The sequence below is a fragment of the Ahaetulla prasina genome, chromosome 1 (genome assembly GCF_028640845.1).
Source record: "Ahaetulla prasina isolate Xishuangbanna chromosome 1, ASM2864084v1, whole genome shotgun sequence".
Lineage (NCBI taxonomy): Eukaryota > Metazoa > Chordata > Lepidosauria > Squamata > Colubridae > Ahaetulla > Ahaetulla prasina.
Genome location: NC_080539.1, coordinates 167,594,508 through 167,619,877, shown reverse-complemented (window position 1 = coordinate 167,619,877; position 25,370 = coordinate 167,594,508). Strand labels below are relative to the sequence as shown.

The following is a 25,370-nucleotide window of genomic DNA, read 5'->3' as shown; positions in this document are numbered from 1 at the left end:
GCCAGTAACTCGCCTCCAACAGCCAGCGGCTGCAGCTGACTGAATCGGGTGCCGGCATCCACAGCCACTCCGTCTTGGAGGATTAAGCTTGAGCCTGTTTCTCCCCATCCAGACCCGTACAGCTTCCAAACACGGGACAGCACTTCGACAACTTCATTGGGGTGGTCTGGGGTGGAAAAGTACAGCTGGGTGTCGTCAGCGTACTGCTGGTATCTCACCCGAAACCACTGATGATCTCACCCAACGGCTTCATGTAGATGTTGAACAGCAGGCGGTCCCGTAAGTACCCAGGTCCTAAGCCATGGGCGATTTAAAGGTCATAACCAACACCTTAAAGTGCACCCGAAGGCCACAGGCAGCCAGTGCAGTCTGCGCAGGAGGCGGTGTTACATGGGAGCTACGCGTAGCTCCCTCTATAACCAGCAGCTGCATTCTGGACTAACTGAAGCCTCCGAGCGCACTTCAAGGGAGCCCCATGTAGAGAGCATTACAGTAATCCAAGCGAGAGGTAGCAGGCGCATGAGTGACTGTGCATAAGGCATCCCGATCAAGGAAGGCGCAACTGCGAACCAGGCGAACCTGGTGGAAGGCCCTCCTGGAGCGGCCGTCAAATGGTCTTCAAGCGACAGCCGATCATCCAGGAGGACACCCAAGTTGCGCACCCTATCCTTTGGGGCCAGTAACTCGCCTCCAACAGCCAGCAGCGGCTGCAGCTGACTGAATCGGGTGCCGCATCCACAGCCACTCCGTCTTGGAGGATTAAGCTTGAGCCTGTTTCTCCCCATCCAGACCCGTACAGCTTCCAAACACGGGACAGCACTTCGACAACTTCATTGGGGTGGTCTGGGGTGGAAAAGTACAGCTGGGTGTCGTCAGCGTACTGCTGGTATCTCACCCCGAAACCACTGATGATCTCACCCAGCAGCTGCATTCTGGACTAACTGAAGCCTCCGAGCGCACTTCAAGGGAGCCCCATGTAGAGAGCATTACAGTAATCCAAGCGAGAGGTAGCAGGCGCATGAGTGACTGTGCATAAGGCATCCCGATCAAGGAAGGCGCAACTGCGAACCAGGCGAACCTGGTGGAAGGCCCTCCTGGAGCGGCCGTCAAATGGTCTTCAAGCGACAGCCGATCATCCAGGAGGACACCCAAGTTGCGCACCCTATCCTTTGGGGCCAGTAACTCGCCTCCAACAGCCAGCAGCGGCTGCAGCTGACTGAATCGGGTGCCGCATCCACAGCCACTCCGTCTTGGAGGATTAAGCTTGAGCCTGTTTCTCCCCATCCAGACCCGTACAGCTAATCCTCTACTTACAACCACAGTTGCGCCCAAACTTTTTGTTGCTAAGCAAGGCATTTGTTAAGTGAGTTTTGTCCCAGTTTATGAACTTTTTTGCCACAGTTGTCAAGCCAGTTGTTAAGTGAATCATAGGGTCATTAAGCAAATCTGGCTTCTCCCATTGACTTTGCTTGACAGAAGCAGACTGGAAAAATTACAAATGGTGATCATACGACACCAGGACAGTGCAACTGTCATAAATAAATACCAGTTGCCAAGCACTGAATTTTGATCACATGCTGCAACAAGTTGAAATCTAGTCATGGGTCATTTTTTTCAGTGCCTTTTGTCATTTCAAACGATCACTAAATGAATGATTGTAAGTTGAGGATAACCGGTATATTGACTATGATGTACAGAAGTACTTCTAAATGCTTGATTGGGGATGCAACACATCACTTAGATGTTAAAAACAAATGCAGCAAATTTATGAGTGATTGCTTTTGTGGTTTCCAAACTAGCTAGTTTGGAACTTTGTACTTTATTTATTTATTATTTATTTATTTGATTTGATTTTTATACCGCCCTTCTCCCGAAGGACTCAGGGCGGTGTACAGGCATAATAAAACCGACAATACAATATACAAGTTTAAAATACGATTTAAAAAACTTATTTTAAATTAGCCCAATGATTAAAATTTACCATACTAAGAAAACCCCGTTTAAAATTAATAAATTTAAACATTAAAATCCCAATTTAAGCCAGCCCTGCGCGGATAAAAAGATGAGTCTTGAGTTCGCGACGAAATGTCCGAAGGTCGGGTATTTGGCGTAAACCCGGGGGAAGTTCGTTCCAGAGTGTGGGAGCCCCCACAGAGAAGGCCCTTCCCCTGGGGGCCGCCAGCCGACATTGTTTGGCGGACGGCACCCTGAGAAGTCCCTCTCTATGGGAGCGTACGGGTCGGTGGGAGGCGTGTGGTAACAGCAGGCGGTCCCGTAAGTACCCAGGTCCTAAGCCATGGAGCGATTTAAAGGTCATAACCAACACCTTAAAGTGCACCCGGAAGGCCACAGGCAGCCAGTGCAGTCTGCGCAGGAGCGGTGTTACATGGGAGCTACGCGTAGCTCCCTCTATAACCCGCGCAGCTGCATTCTGGACTAACTGAAGCCTCCGAGCGCACTTCAAGGGGAGCCCCATGTAGAGAGCATTACAGTAATCCAAGCGAGAGGTAACAAGCGCATGAGTGACTGTGCATAAGGCATCCCGATCAAGGAAGGCGCAACTGCGAACCAGGCGAACCTGGTGGAAGGCCCTCCTGGAGCGGCCGTCAAATGGTCTTCAAACGACAGCCGATCATCCAGGAGGACACCCAAGTTGCGCACCCTATCCTTTGGGGCCAGTAACTCGCCTCCAACAGCCAGCCGCGGCTGCAGCTGACTGAATCGGGGTGCCAGCATCCACAGCCACTCCGTCTTGGAGGGATTAAGCTTGAGCCTGTTTCTCCCCATCCAGACCCGTACAGCTTCCAAACACCGGGACAGCACTTCGACAACTTCATTGGGGTGGTCTGGGGTGGAAAAGTACAGCTGGGTGTCGTCAGCGTACTGCTGGTATCTCACCCCGAAACCACTGATGATCTCACCCAACGGCTTCATGTAGAAGTTGGACAGCAGGGCGAGAGAATCGACCCTGTGGGACCCCACAAGTGAGGCCCCTCGCGGTCGACCTCTGCCCCCCTGTCAACACTGTCTGCGACCGGTCAGAGAGATAGGAGGAGAACCACCGATATACGGTGCCTCCCACTCCCAATCCCCCCAACCGGCGCAGCAGGATACCATGATCGATGGTATCGAACGCCACTGAGAGGTCTAATAGGACCAGGGCAGAGGAATATCCCCTGTCCCTGGCCCTCCAGAGATCATCCACCAATGCGACCAAAGCTGTCTCCGTGCTGTATCCGGGTCGGAAGCCAGACTGGAACGGGTCTAGATAGACATCTTTATCCAGGTGTTGGGGCAGCTGTCGCGCCACGGCACTCTCTACAACCTTCGCAACAAAGCGAAGGTTGGAGACTGGACGATAATTACCCAAAATAGCTGGGTCCAAAGAGGGCTTCTTAAGGAGGGGTCTCCTCTACAAAGATCCTCTACAAAGATATTATCTTAAAAGGCACAACACCTGACTCTGTGGTCTCTTCTCATAATCCTAAAAGTTTTAACCAAAAACTTTCTACTATTGACCTCACCCCATTCCTAAGAGGACCATAAGGGGCGTGCATAAGCGGACAAACGTGCCTACCGTTCCTGTCCTATTGTTTTTCTTTTCTTCTTCCTATATATATATATGCTTATACCTCCTAATATTTACTCATATATGTGTTTATATACTATATAATCTTTTTGTATGATACCTACATATATTGTTGTGACAAAATAAATAAATAAAATAAATAAATAAACACATTTCTTTTGTATCCGAGCATGGTTAAGAGGCTGCTATTCACCATCCAAGAAAAAAAATGTAAGCTGGAGCCATTATCAAGCTGAAAAAAATATTCCTTAACAATGATCCTCCTATGAAATTTAGCCCCTGCAGTCAAGCAGAGTAAAACAACTCTTAGGAGTTGTTAAGGGATGTTTGAAAAGACCGCAAAATTGTTAGTTACTTAATAGGCTGTTTTACTGCCAGACAGTGGGAGGAATGCTTGTGGAATCTTCTGCCTCGGGTGCCAAAATAACATCACCAGCCTTGGGTGCTGTGTCTCCACAATCTGTCTGTGCATGCTTGTGCACATGTCATGTCCACCCCAGGGAGCAAATATTCTAGAACTGGCCTGTTAGGAGATCAGATTAGATTTCCCGGAGCGGATTCATCACATCAAAAATGATAAGAGGAGGCTGTTGTTGTTTTTCCTCCCAGTTACGGTCTTTAGCAAGGTTAAATTTTATTTATTCATTCATTCATTCATTTTTCAAATTTATATAGTTGCCCCTCACATAATGACACAGTGACTCTGAGCAGGTACAACAAAGCTAAAAATGTATAGAAAACTACTGTTGTTGTTGTTGTTGTTGTTGTTGTTGTTGTTGTTGTTATCTCTTTTATTCATTAAACATGAAACTCAGTCAACTGAGTGGACCCAGATTGTTTGGGGCAATAAAAGTTGACTTTGTATATAATATACAAATGGATGAAGACTATTGCTTAACACAATGTAAGCCGCCCTGAGTCTTCGGAGAAGGGCGAGATATAAATTCAAAAAAAAAAAATTATTATCTGGATGTGAATTATAATTATTATCTAGCATTATTATCCAGTGGTGGGATTCAGCCAGTTCGCACCACTTCGGGAGAACCGGTTGTTAACTTTCTGAGCAGTTTGGTGAACTGGTTGTTGGAAGAAATCATTAGGGCAGAGAACCGGTTGTTAAATGACTTGAATCCCACTACTGTTATTATCTATTACCTAGGATGCTGGCAGCAACCTGTATCAACCATCAGCATCAGTCAATGGTATTTGTGATGCATTTTTGAATGTTTAGTTGACTGAGTTTTATGTTTAATGAATACAGTAAATAAAGTAAATAATAATATAATAATAGTAATCATAATCATAACATGCCAGATATCACAGTTGTCAAGGGCCAAAGCGTACAGTTTATTGTACCAGAAGACGCCAGAGTCGAAGAAAAAGAACTGGAAAAAATCATGAAATATCACGACCTGGCCATCGAAACTACAGGGCTATGGATGAAACATGTAACAGTAATACCATTGTCATCGGGTCACTTGGTGCCATGTCCAAGAATTTTACAAAACACATCAAGAAATTGCAGCTTCCTGCAATAACACCAGCAGAACAGCAAAAAACAGCACAACTCAGAACATCATATATTTTAAGAAGATATGTGATTGATACCTAGGATGCTGGCAGCAACCCGTATCAACCATTAGCACCAGTCAATCATATTTGTGACACACTTTTAAATGTTCAGTTGACTGAGTTTCATGTTTAATGAATAAAATTTTATAATAATAATAATGTTTATTATTATTATTATTACTACTACTGTTGTTATTTTAAAATGTTAAAACTATAAAAAAGCACAAAGCTAAAAGAGAGAAAAATATATTGGGTGAAGAGCAGATGTTAAAAACAATGACACCACCTGAATATTTCACTATGCTCTTAGAGAACAATGATACAATATAGATATATATATTTCCCTTCTTTTTAATTTTTTAAACAAGTGTTGGAATTCTCCAACAGGGCTATGAGTTCTTTAAATGAATATGGTTCCAGTTCCTGGGGACTCGCAATCACAGTTGAACATCACAATGGAGAAAAACAAAAAGAGGTTCCCCTTCAGGTATCAGGCGAGCTTCATGTCGGAGGGTTGATGCTCAGACTTGTGGAACAAATTGGTGAGTATAGTGTTTTTAAAGGACAAAAGAATTCAGGCAACCTGAAGCAATCCTGAAATGAATAAAGTTTTATATACTTTATTCATTTTGGGGTTGCTTCTGGTTGCTTGAACTTTTCTGCCTTGAGTATGTATATGTGTGTATGTATGTATGTGTATGTATGTATGTATGTGTATGTATGAGTGTATATATATATATATATATGTATATGTATGTATAAGTATGTGTGAGCAAATTATTCTATATTGTATATACAAGTGAATTGGAGCCTCCCAAACAATATACATATTTTCGGGTGTGTGAACTCTTGTCCCTGATAGCAGATGCCAAAAATTCTGCTTTTCCATTCATTCATTCATTATTTATTTATTTTTCACATTTTTAAATCACTCACCTCCCTCAGAGAGGAAGGGAGATACTGGGCGGACATCATGAGCTATTGACATTAGGCTTCTAGTGAGGAACCCTTCTAAGAAAATCTGAAAACTTTGCAGGTTTCTACATGACACATCACTTACACAGCTGCCTATTTGCTGCACACTTGTTTCATGCTGTTATGTCTGAGACCATACCAGAAACATCTGTTGGGAACAACCCAGACAGCATATGGGGAGGTCATAACAAGCAGGGGCTGATTTACAAGACCAGTATCACATATTAAGTCAGATTTTAGTATTTATATATAGCAGGTATTGAATAATTAATGCCATCAGTAGGTAGAATGAAAAGCAAGAACAGAAATTATTGTTTGCATATTTTATATTGTTATGTTCTATTTATTTGTAATATGCTATAAAATAATAAAATACAAGAAAGAAATGGCAAATGTTAAGCCCAAGATGATTATGTGTCATCAAGTCAGTGTTGACTGTTAACAACCACATTTTTTTCAAGGATGCTCTGTCCCCAAACTTCAAATCTTTAAACTATACCCATCACTACTGTACTAGTTAAGCTCAAGAGGTACCCCAAAGTCACCTAGTCCAGCAGTCACCAACTGGTGGCCCATGAGAAAATTTTGGTGTCCGCAGAAAAATTATTTGCATTTTTTATATTGCATTAAATCAGGGGTCCTCAAACTATGGCCCCTGGGACAGATACATGCAATGAACGTTTGTGTTGCTGCAGAGAGTCTCCCCCTTTGGGGTCTTTTTGTGTGGGTTGGAGGGGGACAGAAATTCTGACTTGGGGTCTGCTTCGACCTCCTGGTGCAGGGCTTTGAACAAAGGCTGGAGGGAATTGCTGCTGGTGGCGAAGAGTGGAGGACCTTGTTCCAGTGGGACAGCATCATGGCCTGGAGCCCGCTGAGCCTCCAGGCACCTGTACCTGGCCTTGCACTCCCGCAAGTCTTCCCTCTGCTTGGAAAGCCTATGCTCATAGTCCTCAGTGAGGTGCTTCTATTTAGCCTCCTTCTCAGTCAGATCCAATTTGAACTGAGCTATTTTGCCAACTCTTTGTCGTGGTGGCTGCTTAGCTCCAACAACTGCTTCCTGTTGGGGCCCTAAGGAGGCCAGGAGGGGAGGCAAGGAGTGGCTGGGAGGGGAGAGGGGAGAAGAGGCTGGTGAGGCGCCCCTCGATGTAAGTGACATCGAGTTGGCCACATGACCACCTAGCCATGCCCACCCAGCCGGTCATTAGCCAGATCATATTAGTGGTCCACGGGATTTAAAATTATGAATTTAGTGGCCCCTGAGGTCCGAAAAGTTGGTGACCCCTGATCTAGTCCATCAGATGAAGTCAGTAAATTATAGAGATGGCTGTAGTATTTGCTAGATTTGGTTTAGAACGCCAAGGTAGGCATAAGTATGTTCTTCACCCACTTTTCCCAATAACCACCCATGGGGTAGATTGAGTTGAGAGAAAGTGACTGGCCCAGGGAACACTAGATACAGAAAATGAGTTCTGCTTTCTCTGACTTTTTTTAGGCTAGATAGCTTACAAATGGTTCTAATGGGATACATGTCAGGTATAAGCAGGTCCTCAGCTTGGTGGGATTTGTGGTATCCTTTTCAAAGTTCCTGCTTTGCTTTGTTTTCTTATTTTTAGGGATATCCCAAGATTGGTCAGACTATGCCCTTTGGTGGGAGCAAAAGAAATACTGGCTTCTGAAAACTCATTGGACTCTAGATAAATATGGAGTGCAAGCAGATGCCATACTCTTGTTTGCCCCTCAGCACAAAAATCTGCGCCTTCGTTTACCAAGCATGAAGATTGTGAGGCTGAACGTTAGCTTCTCTTCTGTGGTATTCAGGGTTGTTGGGGACATCTGCAAGAGCCTTGGTAAGTGGCATTCACATATTCTGCCCTGATGTGCTTCCGGCAGATGTTGTAAGTGATGTCCGCATGTCTGTCTTGGGCATCTTCCATTTTATGTCTGAATTCTCATGGAGCACTGTTTCCAAATGCTGTCCATTTAATACTGGTGATTTTTTCAATGAACTAATAAGAATATTAGTAATAAGGATAGTCAGCTTCTTCACTACTTTCATAATTATTCCTTAATATTTCCCTAAGTATGAGAGCCAGTTTGTTGTAATGGTTATGGCACCAGGCCAGAAACTGGGAGACTGTAAATTCTAGTCCCACCTTGGGCCAGTCCTAGGAAAGGAGGCAATGGCAAACCATTTCTAAAAAAAAACTTGCCAAAAAAACCCCTGCAGAAACTTGTCCAGGTAATTGCCAGACTTGAAGACACCGGGGGGGAAAAATTAAGTTAGTCCAAAATTAATTTCTTCATATTCAGAGTGATGACTAACACCATCCATCATGTTCATCCATTCCAAGCTTATCAATCACATCCCTTTCAGATGCAGCCTACAGAACAGCAGCCCCAATGAGATAGGGAGACATAACGCTTCTCTCTCTTTGTAACATCTGCCTTCCAGTTTATGAGAGAATAGATTTTGTTCAATTTTCTCATATCAACGTTGAGTCACTTATGTGGAGAAGAGCATTTCTTTTTCCATTACTATGCTTTTATAGCCGGTCCAAGATATAAGTTATTGCCTACTTGATGTGAAGATCAAGGTTCCCATCTACTTCTACCTATACAAGCCAAACAAGCTGTGATTGAATTTTGCTTCAACACTGGCATCTTCCCACACTGAGCGGCCAGATGCAGAAGAGAAGAGGGCTCTCTAATTTTTAACATTTCACTGCAAGTACCTTGCCATGCAAATTATAATTGGTGGCTAGGGCATTTCCATACCATGAGCGTATGGATATAGCCCCTCTGCTTCTTTTAGGCCTTTTATCTGTGGAATTCTCTCCTGGAATTCTAAGACAATGCAACCAGGTCCTCACATCTGAAAGTTAACCAGGTTGAGGAAAGCACAAGTGCTGTGCATTACCTGTTCAAGATCCTAAAGTTTGCATATTTTGATTTATAATTCTAAAATCCATTGAAAGTAAAGGGGAAATGAGAGCACAATGTAGGCTGTGCAAGGCAGTAGTTTGATTTTTAAAGGCAGTTTAGCTCAGCGCTTCAGGTCCATTGACAGCCTGGGGAATTATTGTAATTGTTTTATTGTTTTTTTTTTTTTTAAAAAAAGGTTTCAGTTCAGCAGATTTGAGAGAAATACCACTGAATTCTGCATTCTCTCAAACATAAAGAAAATGGGATCTTGGCTGAATAAGACCAATAAAGTTTGTAATGACCAATGAAAAAAAGTATTTGGAGTTTATTTTACGCAAAGCAAATCACTCACTTTATTCTGAGGTATTTCTGCATAGCTGCCCATTACTGCTTATTGTTTTCACCCATTCAAGAGGAACATCAATTACATGTTTTTAAAAAGCAGAATAAGATATGTCTACACATATCTCAGGATGAAGGGGAGGCAGGATAGGACTTGTAGTGCAAAGAGCCATACCTACTATATATGAGACTCTTATCGGTTAGAGGAATCATCATTCAAGAGGGGAAGTAATACAAGACCTTTGATCAGGAAAACATCCATCTGGACATCTAGATTGCCTGAGGCCTTATTCTGCATGCTTCAAAGTCCCCCAAATCACACGGTATTATTCAATGACAAAGCACCAAAACAGCCACAACTCCCTGTCCATGTTCGGTGGAAACCTTAAAAACCCCAAAATGTGTTTAAAACTCCTGAAGATGGATAATTGCGCAAGGTCAGGCTGCTGATTTCTAATGGAACATCAGATAATTCCTGTGTAGTCTTTGGTTCCTGTAATATAACAACAGCATTTATTTTGTTTCTGCTCTCAAGTGTAATTAGTCATCTAAACTTAGAATGAAAGGGACAGAAAGTACCTTATAGATCAGGTGTGTCGAATTTGCAGCATCACGTCATCGCGTGATCTATTGCGACTTTTTTCCCCTTTGCTAAAATAGGGGTGGGCGTGGCCAGCAGGCCCATCCAGCCCGCGGCCCACAACTTTTACACCTCTGGTAGAGATCATCTAGTCAGGGATCCCCAAACTCTTCACCTCATCAACCCCTTTATGAAGTTTCAGATTATTCACCAACCCCCCCAAAGACCCCTTTATTAAAAAAATCAATAAATACTACTTTAACTAATAATAATAATAAATAACAACAACAATAGCAGCAGCAGCAACAATGGACCTTTAAGGACCAATACTGACCCCGAGAACTCATCTAAACCTTGCCAAGCAAGGAATTCTGGACTGAGATAAGGTGCCATCTCAACACTCTGTAATCTTGTTCCTTTCCTTCTTATCTTTAATAATTTTTGTGTTAATATTTATTGTTTTGATATTTTAATATTTCACCTTGTTTTTACTCAGTCATAAGCCTCCTAGAGTCACCCCTTGGTGAGAAGGGCAGCATAAAAATATAATAAATAAATAAAATCCACAATTGCGGCATTCCGAATAGATAGGCCATCAGCATCAAACATCTCCAGCAAAAGAAAATTCTACAAACTTCCTTATGTATTTTGATATTAGGTCAATTTTTTAAAGTGATAAATTCTATTGGTTCATCTTGATAAATAAAACAGATAAAAATAAGTTTTAGTTCTATGCATAGATCTATTTTTATTCACAGTTCTGTGTTAAAGAGCAGGAAAGTTCTAAAATAACTGCAGTGGGACTTATCGCACTACTTTCATACTGATTTCCAGGTTCGGAGGTCCCGGAACTCAATTGCTGTTTTTAAAGCTATGAAGTTGTGCACAAGCATAACTTCAGTTTGTTATTGTTCACCTTTCCGGTGATATGCTAAATTTTCTGCAGATGGAATGTATCACCTCAAGCCATGTTAACAGCTGTGCAATTCGCAATCTAAATTCCTAGCACATGTCTGTATACACACCACAATTACAATGATTAAAGCCTCAGGTATTGCTCAACCAGGAATTTATCTCTAAAATATTCCTCACCACAAATAAGACTTGTACCAGCCTGCAGGAAAGGGTTGTAGGTGTATGTAGATGAGTAGATATGGGTATATGACTGTAGTGACAGAATAAAATATTATAGAAAATAAACGCACTAGAAGTCTCCCGTAGTACAGGTACTAGTCACTGATTCATTTGCTAACTCAGAGAAAATCAAGCACTCTCTCTCATAGATATAAAATCATGTTTTTTTCTTTACACATGCAACTATAACTGCAAATAACCTTAGTGAATTGTATTATTCTTTAACAGGAAATGGCCTGCTAAGAGTCATTCAGCTATCACCCTTTTAGATGAAAATGTGGGTGAGGTAGATAAAGTTCGGGATCTGTATAGAACAGGAAGGAATGATTTTGATGGCGTTTCTTTGTGAATTGACTAGAAGAATGGAACATCGCTGAGTTTTCACAAGCACACTGTAGGTGACGTGATTTATAATGAATTCTTCTGGCTTTTTCATAATTTGAGGACTTTGTTTGCTGGAGATATTTAGCAGAATAGAATTGCCTTTTTTTTCTAGACCAGGGGTGTCCAAACTTGGTCCCTTTAAGACTTGTGGACTTCAACTCCCAGAGTCCCTCAGCCAGCAAAGCTGGCTGAGGAACTCTGGGAGTTGAAGTCCACAAGTCTTAAAGGGACCAAGTTTGGACACCCCTGTTCTAGACAGAAAGAATAGGGATTATGGGGCAACAGATCTGGAAGTTCCCAGCCTAGAGAAGACCACACCAGAGAGACAGATGGATAACTGAGTAAACGTCTCACTGGCTGGAGTGAGAAGATACACCACAAAGGATCTGCATAATAGGTTTTTACAATGAAGTTCCATCTTGCCAGCATGGCTCTCGAGAGATGTCATAATCGCTTACTACCTATGAAGTCAGATGATAACCATTAAAAACTTTCTTAAAGCATAAATGGTACAGTTATCATGAAAAAAGCAGCTGCAATTGCCTTCCCATTTAAAACTTCTCTCAACTCCCCAAAAGTCTGCTGTGTCCTTTTGCTATTTGAAGTCTGGAGGAATCTGAGCTCATATTACAGCAGAATGGAAATAATGATGGCACTACTAGAGTTTCATATCATGGCCATTTTTAGCCAAAAGTACCTCTCCCCAACTTGGTACACCTTCCAGATAGTTTGGCCTTCAAGTCCCTGGATCTTGAGACAGTCAATCTCTAAACTATATAAAATGCTACTTCTGTCGATCTTACAATGCAAGACGGTTTAAGTGAAGGTTGTAGAGGCAAGCGTCTGTTTTACCTACTAATTTCTTGTAAATTATCCTGGAGCTGTTAGCTACGGCATGTTTAATTAGTGGCTATTTACTAAAGTATTGTAAAAGTAAAATATCTTTTGAGTTGAGTGCAAATTTGACCATTATGGGCACTTTTTTTGATAACCATACTTAAGTGATTGATTCCCTGCCTTTTTTTATGATGTTTTTTTTTTTTCTCATAAAAAGTTTTATTTTTACAATCATATCAAATAATTCATCCAATGTACAGTTGTATACAATTAGTCGGGCTTGCCCAGTCACCACCCCCCTTTTTAACACTCTTCCCTCTTCTACCTTCTTTTACTTTCCAAACCTTCCTCTCCTTCTCTTATCTACATCCGCTCCTCCCTCCACCCTATACCTTCCTTCTCCCTCTACTATCCCTCTTCCTTCCTCTTCTCCTCTTTCCTACCTCCTACTCTCTCTTTTCTCCCTCCTCACCGTTCTAAAATGGTAACTATGCAGACCCGATCCTACATTAATTATATTTCTTCAATAATCCCTGTACATTAACCATCACTCCATCTCTACCAAACCCCCCCCAGTTCCCCTCCCCCTTACCCCCCACCCCCCATCCCGACTTCCCAGAACAAAATGCAGGGTATCAAAACTAACAATCATAATCCAAAATAATTCCTAAATTATAATCTCTAGTCACACCACACTTAGTCACACTCTCAATTCCCCTCTCCTTCAAAAATATATCTAATACAAAATATTTCCTAAATTTACTCATATGCTATTCAATATTTTTTTTTTATCTGATACTTATTTTAAATATAATCAATCCACATTTTCCATTCTAGAATATATTTTTCTAGTGTATAGTCTTTCAAGTAAGCGGAGATTTTTGTCATCTCTGCCAGATTTGATACTTTGAGTGTCCATTCTTCGATTGTAGGTAATTCTTCTTTCTTCCAATACTGAGCAATCAAAAGTCTTGCGACTGTTATTTTATGATGTTTTTTTTGTAAAACAGCCTGCTGTTTCTCCAGTTTCCCATCCAAGTGTGCCCAATTCCTCTTATTGAAATCATCCTGGGTCAGCTAGTGTTTCTATCTTATCTAAATAGGAGTTTCGGGTCAGTTTCAGGTCACTAATGTATGGAGAGTGGTGCATGGTGGAGATTAAGACTGGATCATCTCACATGTCCTTTCTGCTGCTTTTATCAGTTGGGCTAGCTAGGTGGAACAGTTTTCCTCTCAGAAGCCCTTGAAAGCAAATGTCTTGAAAGCAGAAGCAGCACAGAGCTACTCTGATGGGTGTGGAATATGCTTTTCCTCTAAACAATGACTGCAATTAAAGAGTGAAAGGAGGACAGGTTTCCGAGAGTCCAAGACCAACAATATCTAACTTCATTAGAACTCTTTCAAGGAAGGTCACCTCTAGACTATTTGTTTGATTCTTGTCAAACCTGGTGTTTGAGTTAGAGCAGCCTGCTTCCATTGTAACTTATCATTAGATAAGTGGTTTAACATTAAGGATTGGTTCCTGGTTATCTTGCTTTTCCCTCCCTGCTCTTTTTTTCCCATCTTGCTGCAAAGTCTTCTTACATTGAATAGAATAGAATAGAATAGAATAGAATAGAATAGAATAGAATAGAATAGAATAGAATAGAATAGAATAGAATAGAATAGAATAGAATAGAATTTTTTATTGGCCAAGTGTGATTGGACACACAAGGAATTTGTCTTGGTGCATATGCTCTCAGTGTGCATAAAAGAAAAGATACCTTCATCAAGGTACATCACTTACAACACTTAGTGATAGTCATAGGGTACAAATTTAACACCTAATGATAGTCATAGGGTACAAATAAGCATTGATAGACTGTAGGAAAGACACTGTCTTTTTTTATTCATTGTCTCCTTTCTAGCTGGAAAGTGGAAAGTGGTGTTTAAATGTTTTCACAGAATAAAGTTAAAGCGAAAGCAGTTGCACTTCCAGTAACCACTAATGTTTTATTTGCCTACTCCAAAATCCTGTTTCTCTGCTTCTTGTCCTAGCCGATCTTTTGAAACAAAATACTTTCATGGAAAGGTAATATTCTTCTCTGTTCCATTTATTAAAAATTAACCCCATAGCTGATTTCAAAAGTACCGAAATTCCTATGGGGGTGAAGGATGTTTGCCTAGTTCTGCTTTGCAAAATTATTATTATGGTTGGTCAACCAGCCACATGTTTAGACTGGTTTGGCATTTTTGCCCATCTAGCAAGTCCTTCTGAAGGATCTGGGAGAGGCAGATGTTGTTATTTAATAATATTAAAGATATTATTGCAAGTTGGTTCCAAGTAAATCTAATTTTTGCCATTGATTGATGATGATTTTGTCAATACCAATGTTGTTGTTGGTATTATTATTATAAACTTTTATTCATTAAACATGAAACTCAGTCAACTGAATTTTTAAAAATGTATCACAAATATCACTGACTGGCACTGATGGTTGATATGGGTTGCTGCCAGCATCCTAGGTATCAAACAAGTATCTTCTTAAAATGTACGTTTTTCGGAGTAGCGCAGTCTTTTGCAGTTCCACTGGTGTTATAGCAGGAAGCTGCAATTTCTTGATGCAATTTCTTTTGCAAAATTCTTGGACATGGTACCAAATGCCCCAATGACAGTGGGTATCACTGTCACATGTTTTATCCATAATCACATGGCTTCAGTTTATTATGTTGTTGTTGTCGTTGTTTGTATGCCACTTAAGGACTCTGGGTGGCTCACAAAATTAAAAGAAATTACAATAAAACACACACACACAATATGAAAAATAGGATGAAGTGAGCAGTCTCAATCTCCCTCTGCAAAGGCCTGAGCAAGGAGCCCAGTCTTCACAGTTCTTCTAAACAACGGCAGAGAGGGGAAGCAACAAGATCTCAGGGAGAACTTGGTTCAGCGGGCAGGCACTGCTATAGAAAAGGCATGCTTCTGGGTTCCTAAGAGATGACTTTGTTTAATCAGAGGAACTCAGAAATGGGCTAATCCTACAGGATATAATTAGATGGGCAGCTGTTATGGGGGATATGAGATCCCTCAAGCAACCAGACCTATATCATAGGTAATCAGCACCTTGAATTGCACCCAGATGCAAATTCCCCCCCCCAAACTAATATCAATAGGAAAGGTTTTCCCAATCCACAACCCATCTTAAAAAGGTTTTCCCAATCCACAACCCTTGGTGCCGACTCACAAGGATACCATGGGCAACTGTACTGAAAGCCACTGACAGATCAAGAAGCACTAAGGATGGATGCACCATCGCCATCCTGACACAATTGACTGCCTCAGTACTAAATCCTGATCTGAAACCCAACTGAAATTGGCCTTCATAAACTGTTTCCTTTAGGGTTCTCATCAGTTGCAGATCAACCACCTTTTCAACAAATTTCCCCAAAAAGGGAAGGTTGGAAACGGATGGTAGTTATCAAAAACCATTGGCTCCAAACATGGTCTCTTGAGGAGACACATCACCATCTCTTTCAAAGGAGGAGAAACTCCTTGTCTCAGAGAGATCAATAATCATGGTATGGGCCCAATCATGGGCCATCTTTTAACCTGTCCAAGACGGCAAAAGAACATGATGTGTCAAACCAATGGACTCTCTTGGATGATAGAACCCACTGGTCTTTCCAGCCTGTTGATATTTTCAACTGTGTTGCAGGTATTAGACGATCAGAAGAACTGTCTCTGCTGAAGCCAACCAATGAGATAAAAAAGAAAAAGAGGAAGGACAAAGAGAAGGACAAGGACAAAGAACCCGTCGTAGAAGATATTTTAAACCTGCACAATTCTCCAGTGAGTTTGGGATTGCCAGGTAACAGTGCAATAGACAATACTGATTCTATTTATTTCTATTTATTATCTATCTATTTATACATTGAAGTTTGAAAAGCAAGAACAAAAGGCCATGTAATTAATAGGTTAAAGGAACCTTTGAGCTTGTTACTGTATAAGCTGGTTTTTAACATTGGCTATGGTGACTCAAAATGACAGGGATTATTGGGGACCTCTGGATTGGAAATCCTGCCACCAGGAAAAAAGAAGTATTCAATTCAATTACACATTTTTAGGAATAAGAATTAAGTTTTGACAATGGCATGCAAGAATGCTTTTTGTAGACTAGGAAAGTGAAACAGTTTTTCATCAGTTACAGCTTTAGAAAAAGACTTGGTGTTCAAGGGAAATGCCAATTAAAACCACGCCAACTCCTGCTGTAAATGTAATTTTCTTTCTACATTGCTGGCAGGCACACCTTATGTGACCTGCAAAAATCCAGTTGGCAGCCCTAGCTGGCAGGAAGTCTTTGCTTCCATCTAATGGCTCTCTAGTATTTGGATGGAGCTCATTGGTATGTATACTTAAACTCCATGACTTATTCTGTATTAGGAGTGTCCATCCTTGATAACTTTAAGATGTGTGGACTTCAACTGGCTGACATGAGTGGCTGGAGAATTCTGAGAGCTGAAGTCCAGAAATCTTAAAGTTTACAAGGTTGGACACCACTGTTCTGCATTGTGAAAGATTTAATCATTATTCTCTCTGTGTGCCCACTTGGAAGCATTTTCCCTTTTTTCTAAAGAAAGACTCAAAAAAACCTGAGCGCCATGCAATTCAGGTCTGGCATAGTACCATCTATAGAACAATTATGGTTAGTGATACTTACATATTAGTCAGGGGTGAAATCTACTTATCTTCCTTACTGGTTCGGAAGTGCACATGCGTACATTATGTGCGCACACAGACCTTCTGTGCATGCGCAAAACCTGCACATCTGCAGAAGGTTAAAAAACACATTAATTCCTGATTAAAACCAAGAAGTAATGACACGCCAGGCGGGTGGGCAGAGCTTTGCTCCGCCATCACCTCTGGATCGCCGAACCACCTGCCACAATTGCTACCGGATTTTGCGATCCGGTCCGAACCAGGAGCATTTTACCCCTGATATTAAGGGGAAAAACAGTTATGACAGGAACCAGGATGTTTATTTATTTATTTATTTATTTATTTTATTTTGTCACACAGTATATATGAGTGTAAGCATGAAATAACTATACAGTATATAAGTATATATATAAATATGAGTATGTAATAACTAAATTAATTGAATATAAAGAAAGGAAACAATAGGACAGGAATGGTAGGCACTCTTGTGCTCTTATGCACACCCCTTATAGACCTCTTAGGAATGGGGTGAGGTCAGTAGTGGGTTGCTACCAGTTCTCCCCAGTTCGCAAGAACCGGTAGTAAACATTTTGAGTAGTTTGGAGAACCGATAGTAAAAACTCTGCCTAACCCCGCCCCCAGTCTATTGCTGCCTCCCGACTTCCAGCTGATCAGCTAGAAGGAAAAAATCAAGACTCACTTGTCGAAGAAGAGGGGGAAAAAACAAGACACCGTCCCTTTAAATTGAGAAGCCAAGAATTGAGAAGCCTCCCAACTGATCAGTTCACTTCTCAGCCAGGAGATCGCTTGGCAAAGAAGAAGTGGCGGGGGGGGAAACGCTGTCGGGCTAGAAGCTCCTTTCTGGGTCAGCTGAACAACAAATTGGATAAGAGGAGGAATTCTTATATGGTTTAATGTTTTTGAAGTTTTGGGGTTTGTGCAACATGGGCTTTGTGTTTCTAAAAAGGTTTGGGTGATTTCCATTGTGAAGTATTCTGTCTGGAATGAGTTTTCTGCCTGCTTGTAAATGGAGCCGAACTTCCGGCTTCCACTTTATATTATCTGTAAGCACCGGTAGCTGTTTTCTGCTTACAAAGTTTCCTTTATGCAGCTAGCAGGAATGTGGAATTCCAGGCAGGTTCCTTGCTAGCAGCTTGATTATTTCTTAATTATCTGGGATATTTTATTTGGGAAATGAAGAGGGGGGAGTTTGATTCCTTCCCAGAACAGATTAGTGGGGTGGAGAGGAAATGGGGATTTTGAAGTAACCTTCCCCTGGAGTGGGGAGGGAATGGGGATTTTAGGCTTGCTGTCAAACATCAGCCATAATACTAATGATTGTTTTGAACAATATGCAGGTTGTATTACATGAATGGCTATTTTATATGTGAAATTACGACTGAAATCTATATAGGTTCACACTGTCAGGAAGTTTGTCCTTAGTTTTAGGTTGCTTCTCTCTTTGTTGAGTTTCCATCCATTGCTTCTTGTTTTGCCTTCTGGTGCTTTGGAAAATACTTCTCTCCCCCCCTTCTTTCTAGCAGCCCCTTAAAAGACTGTTGCCTATCACACTCTTGGGCAAAGCATGTGAGCCATTTCCTCCTTTCAGTGGTCCATGAAAGTGCATCTACAACAGAGGTCTCTAACCTTGGCCACTTTAAGACTTTAAGACAGCAAAGCTGGCTGAGGAATTCTGGGAGTTGAAGTCCATAAGTCTTAAAGTGGCCAAGTTTGGAGACCCCTGATCTATGTAGATAATAAAGTTGAAAAAAGGTGAACAACATTTTTGCAGAACTATAGATACGTTGAGACTGGGTGTGACAAGGAATGGCTGGGAGGGGAGGGGCCAGGTGAGGTACCCCTTGACATGAGAGACATTGAGTTGGCCACACCTACCCAGTCATATGACCATCAAGCCACACCCACGGTCACATGACCACCAAGCCACACCTACAAAATAAGCCACGCCCACAGGACTGGTAGTAAAAAAATTTAGAACCCACCCCTGGGTGAGGTCAATAGTAGACAGCTTTTGGTTGAAGATTTTGGGATTTTGGGAAGAGACCACAGAGTCAGGTAGTGTGTTCCAGGCATTAACAACTCTGTTACTGAAGTCATATTTTCTGCAATCAAAATTGGAGCGGTTAACATTAAGCTTAAATCTATTGTGTGCTCGTGTATTGTTGCAATTGAAGCTGAAGTAGTCTTTGATAGGAAGGACATTGTAGTAGATAATTCTATGAGTTAAACTCAAATCATGTCAAAGATGGCGTAAATCTAAATTTTCTAAACCCAGGATTTCATGTCTGGTGGCATAAAAGAGATACCTGAATTATAGCAATGGCATAGTATTCCAAACCAAAGTGCATCTGAAATTAGAAAACTAAAAGTACATTTAACTATTTTTTTGAACAACTGCAAATTATCTAGATTTCTAGAATTTAGTTTTCTATTGAAAGCTGCCTGCAAAACTATTAAATAGAGTCCCAAAGAGTTTTTTGCCAAAGAAATAAAGGTTTATTTTAGAAAAAGTTTATATTAGAAAATCATCTCCTTTGACATTCAGTGATGTTATAAACTGATGGTTTTATTTTCTGTTCTCAATATTTCAGCCAGTCCTGGCTTATATAGCAAGACAATGACCCCGACTTATGATCCCATTACTGGTTCACCTGTCGCTTCCACCGTTGCGTGGTTCAGTGACAGCCCACTGGCACAACAAAGCTGGAGCACCCTTGCTTTTAGCCATCCTAACTGTGCACCAGAGACACTTGCCAAAATGTATCAGCCTCGAACATTGGTCGACAAAGCCAAACTGAATGCTGGGTGAGGAACCTTTCTCTTTGAATATTAGCATTAGACCATTTTGACAAGCCGAGGGCAATGTTGACTGTGTGTGCTGTGTATCCATACACAAAGGGTTAATTAGGATACCTGGCACTTTTATCCAAAACTTAAGTCAAAAAAGACTCTTCCCAAGTAACATAATTTAGAATTTTCATAGAAACAAGAACCTGAAGTAAAATTTGGGACGGACGAAAAGTAACACCTTGTCATATACTGTTAGGAATAAAACAAGGCTCAAATTCCTCTTTGCACTTTTGATTGCTCATAACTGTATTTCTCTCTTCTCAAACTTATTTTTTCAAAGCACACATATTTTCCTCTTATATACATAGAATTTATAATATCTAAATATGTTCATTTGCTAAAACTGAAAAACTATACAGCTACTTTTGCTAAATGTTGTCCCACGTTATTGAGACTAACATTTAAGAGACTATAGGGTCATAAAAAGGGAGTTTATTGAAGCTAACACTGTCATGGGCAACATCTAGTAATAGGCAATAATAGTAATAGGCATTTTAGTGTGTAGAAATATATTTCAACTTTCCCTACTATGACTATACTTACTAAACTCTGTATTTCTCACTCCCACACACACACACACGTATTTCTGATATCTTGTGCTTTGTTACAACTTGGCATTTTTCTTTCTGTGGAATTTATTGTCAGTGCTTGGTGTTCTTTTGCTTTCAGATGGTTAGATTCATCTCGATCACTCATGGAACAAGATATCCAGGAGGACGATGAACTTCTACTCCGTTTTAAATATTATGATTTCTTTGATTTGAATGCAAAAGTAAGAAGCTCTTTAAGATTCCCGACATGACAATTAAAAAGCAAATTTATGTTGTCAAATCACAGCTTATAGATCACAGTACAGTAATACTATATCAGTTTTCTTTTAACATAAGTAAAATAACGCAATAGTTTTTGTTGAATATTCTCTTTCAATTCTATTTGATTTTGGGATTGAACAACAACAAGCTGACTTGAGGTGGCTTACAATATTTTAAAAAATTAATAAAACATACTGCTTTTGAAATGTTCTGTACCTGCATCTCTCTATTGTCTTTTAGGGAAAGCAACATTATGCAGAGTGCAGATAAAGAGTAAGAAGTAGTAACACTCTAGTTTTGCACCATCACACTAGATTTCTCCATATCTTCCTGTCTTGCAAATTATCCTTGTTTTATCCTTGTGCACTTATCGCTTCAAAAATTGCCTTTTGTTATTTAATCTTATCAATGTTATCAAACAACTTTGTCTTTCTCTTCCTCTCCACCAGCTCATATTACTTCTATATACTTCCTTTGAGCCAATTCATTGTCTCGATTTAACCAAACCATCTTGAACTTATTTGTTTCATACTGTACTGGCTATTCAGTTTTGTATTCAGCCTACATTTACGCATCCCCCATTCATTCTTCATTCTATCATTTCTTATATTATTAAATATTTCTTAAATACTCCATTCCTACTGTATTCAATTTATGCCTTTGTTTCTCTGGACAGACCCACCACTCATTTCCATATTCCTTTTAAGTGGGCAGAAGCATGTTCTTACAGCCATGTTCACTTTTTTTAAATAAGGATTCATTTCTCCCAATGGCTTACTGTATTCATGTCCCCAAGCAAAATGTCTCTAACATCATTACAAATATCCATTATATATTTAGCCATAAAAATACATTACAAAAAAAGTGGTCATTATATAAAGGTAAAGGTTCCCCTTGCACATACGTGCTAGTCGTTTCTGACTCTAGGGGCCGGTGCTTATCTCTTTCAAAGCCGAAGAGCCAGCACTGTCCAAAGACATCTCTGTGGTCATGTGATCTGCATGACTAAATGCCAAAGGTGCACGGAATGCTGTTACCTTCCCACCAAAGGTGGTCCCTATTTTTTCTACTTGCATTTTTTATGTGCTTTCGAACTGCTAGGTTGGCAGAAGCTGGGACAAGTAACCAGAGCTCACCCCATCACACGACATTAGGGATTCGAACCGTTGAACTGCCGACCTTTCAATCGACAAGCTCAGTGTCTTAGCCACTGAGCCACCACATCCCTTCTGGTCATTATATATCCTTGTTTAATTTCTTGCTCAACATTAGATCATCTTGAAAGCATTTACTTTTATATGTATTTTACTTCCATCACATACATCACACTCTTACCAAATTTAATAGTCAACCTTCAATTCCATATCTATGGAAAACATCCCCAAATTCATGCCTATATCTTAGTATATGTTTTTCTTAAATGACTTGCTGAACAGGAAAAGCTCTGGACAAAGTACCCTGCTACCTAGCATAAAATTATAGTGAATCCCCTTTTAGTTTTTACCTTAGTTATTGTTACTTTTTTATTTGTATAATAATGGCATTCTTCTAATCATTTGTCATTGGTACTTTCTTCAGCAAATTACATAGCTACTCCCTGAACAAACTATATGTAGATTTTAACACTTCTTCAGTACTTGATCTATACCAGTAGCCTTCTTATTTTTCAACATTATCACTTCTTCTTTATCAGTTTTTCTTGGGCATTAATGTGGATAGCATTGTTCCAATTCCACACTTGAACATATCAGTATCATCCCTCATACAGCTGTCTAAGATACTACATATCATATAAACCCATTAAACTTTCCCCCAAAATCTGTCCCTGGCACCACACATTTTTGTAGTGCAGCTATTGGCATACAGTGCAAAATGTGGTGCAGCTCTCTAGTTTAGAGGTCTCCAACCATGGCAACTTTAAGACTTGTGGACTTCAACTTTAAGGAGGTTTTTAAATTTATCTTTTTGTAAACTTTTATCTAATTCAAATAAGGGGTTGGGGGGGGGCATGCCCACAGGGGATTAGGCTTGTCCCTTCTAAGGTTCACGATCTGGAGGTTTGTAAATTGGAGGTCTTGGAGGAGGTTAAGGCTCGACCATGTATGGGCACTTCCATCTGCACGGTACGAGGGAGGGGCAGGTATGGCGGAAGCAGGGGCTCGTATCATGTTCGGGGAGTGCGTTCTCGCTGTTTGAAAGTGATACCGCACTCCGGGCCCCTAGGCTTCACTCGGGTCCCAAGTGGTTATATCCCCCAGAACCTGGACCTTCGACTGATGTTATGTAATGCCAGGTCCGTCATGAATAAGGCCCCCCTCATATCCAATCTTATTCAAGCGGGGGGAGCGGACCTAATGGGCATTATGGAGACCTGGCTGGGCATGGAAGGGGGGGGTTCCCCTCACTGAGATGTGCCCGCCAGGTTTCCGTGCGTTTCATCAGCCGAGGGCCCAGGGTAGGGGTGGGTGGGGTAGCAGTTGTTATTAACGAGAGTCTGGATCCGAGGGAGGTCGCTGTCCCGCAGATAGCCGGTTGTGAAACCCTCTTCGTGAGGTGGGGCCGGGTGGTGCAGGTGGCTTGCTGATTACGTACCTGGCTCCTTGCTACATGACGGCAGCCCTGCCCGAGCTGCTGGAGATGATAGCCGGGACGGCGGTTGAGACCCCCAGACTTATGGTCATGGGGGATTTCAACTTGCCGTCAGCGGGCGATTCGTCAACGGCAGCTCGGGAGTTCATGGCTTCCATGAGGGCCTTGGACCTGACCCAGGTAGTTGCGGTCCCCACCCACGTCGGGGGTAACACACTGGACTTGATCTTCGCCTCGGGACAGTGGCTAAATGATCTGGAGTTAGGGGAATTAATATCTCAACCCTTGTCATGGTCAGATCATTTACTTCTTCAGCTAGACTTTCGGACCGCTACACCTCACCGCAGGGAGACGGAACCAGTTCAGTAGTTCCGTCCCAGGCGCCTGATGGACCCTGAGAGGTTTCTGACGGAGCTTGGGCCATTTCCGAGGGGGTTAGCCCACGGCTCGGCTGAGGAGCTGGCGGCCGCCTGGGATGAGGCGGCCGCTGGCGCCTTAGACCGTGTCGTGCCTTTGCAGCTTCTGACCCGGTGACAAACTCGACCAGCTCCTTGGTATAACGAGGAGCTGAGAGAGATGAAGCGCCGGAAAAGAAGCCTAGAGAGCGCCTGGAGGTCCAGCCGCTCTGAACCTGATCGAACACTAGCGAGGTCATATATTCAGACCTATCTAGTGGCGATCAGGGCGGCGAAACGTAACTATTTCTCCGCACTCATCGCATCGGCAGATAATCGCCCAGCCACCCTGTTTAGGGTGACCTGCTCCCTGCTTACGCAGGAGGCTTGGGAGGACCCCTTACAGGGACGCGCTGAGGATTTTGTTCAGTATCTGTCTGATAAAATCGCTCAGATTTGGGACGGCCTGGACACTGATTGGATAGATCCAGGTGGGATGGCGGAGACGAGTCTTGAGAATGTTATCTGGGCTGAGTTCGATCCTGTGACTCCTGATGACATGGACAGGTTGTTGGGTAGGTTGAATTCCACCACATGTTTATTGGACCCGTGTCCCTCCTGGATGGTACTGGCCACACGGGAGGTTACACGAGGCTGGTTCCAGGGAGTTACCAACGCTTCTTTGTTGGAGGGTGTTTTCCCTGCCGCTTTGAAAGAGGTGGTGGTGAGGCCCCTCCTCAAGAAGCCCTCCCTGGACCCGGCTGTTTTAGCGAACTATTGTCCAGTCTCCAACCTTCGCTTCTTAGCGAAGGTTGTTGAGAGTGTGGTGGCATATCAGCTTCCTCAACACCTGGAGGAAACTGTCTATCTGGACCTGTTCCAGTCCGGTTTCAGACCCGGATACAACCCCGAGACGGCTTTGGTCGCGTTGGTGGATGACCTATGGAGAGCCCGGGACAGGGGTTGTTCCTCTGTCCTGGTTCTATTAGATCTCTTGGCGGCTTTTGATACCATCGACCATGGTATCCTGCTGCGACGGTTGGAGGGATTGGGGGTGGGAGGCACCGTTTATCGGTGGTTCTCCTCCTATCTCTCTGACCATTCGCAGACGGTGTTGGCAGGGGGGCAGAGGTCGACCCCAAGGCGCCTCACTTGTGGGGTGCCTCAGGGGTCTGTTATCTCGCCTCTCCTGTTCAACATCTATATGAAGCCGCTGGGTGAGGTTATCCGTGGTTTCGGGGTGGATTATCATCTGTATGCTGATGATACTCAGCTGTACATTTCCACCCCGAACCACCCAAACGAAGCCATTGAGGTGATGGGCCAGTGTCTTGAGGCGGTGCGGGTCTGGATGGGGAGGAACAGGCTCCGACTCAACCCTTCCAAGACAGAGTGGCTGTGGGTGCCGGTGTCCCGGTACAGTCAGCTTACACCATCGCTGACTGTGGGGGAGGAAGTACTGACCCCGAGGGAGGGAGTGCGCAACTTAGGCGTTCTCCTGGACGATCGGCTGTCCTTAGAGGATCATTTGACAGCCGTCGCCAGGGGAGCATTTTATCAGGTTCACCTGATTCGCCAGTTGCGCCCCTTCCTTGACCGGGACGCCTTACGCACGGTCACTCACGCCCTCGTCACTTCCCGCCTGGACTATTGCAATGCTCTCTACATGGGG

General features: G+C 42.3%; 1 protein-coding gene across 4 annotated transcripts in view; it reads left to right on the top strand.

Annotated features, from left to right (window-relative positions):
* FERMT1 (FERM domain containing kindlin 1) overlaps positions 1 to 25,370 on the top strand; it is a 57,949-nt gene that overhangs the window by 3,637 nt on the left and 28,942 nt on the right. Inside the window, exons 2-6 of one of the 4 annotated variants that reach the window (XM_058181226.1) lie at positions 5,549 to 5,703; positions 7,750 to 7,983; positions 16,031 to 16,183; positions 19,644 to 19,857; positions 20,572 to 20,674. In XM_058181226.1, coding sequence (XP_058037209.1) covers positions 5,553 to 5,703; positions 7,750 to 7,983; positions 16,031 to 16,183; positions 19,644 to 19,857; positions 20,572 to 20,674 — 855 coding nt within the window. In that variant the 5' untranslated portion in view covers positions 5,549 to 5,552. The remainder of the gene's footprint in view (positions 1 to 5,548; positions 5,704 to 7,749; positions 7,984 to 16,030; positions 16,184 to 19,643; positions 19,858 to 20,571; positions 20,675 to 25,370) is intronic. The other 3 variants (XM_058181235.1, XM_058181248.1, XM_058181244.1) reach the window with 3 other exon arrangements.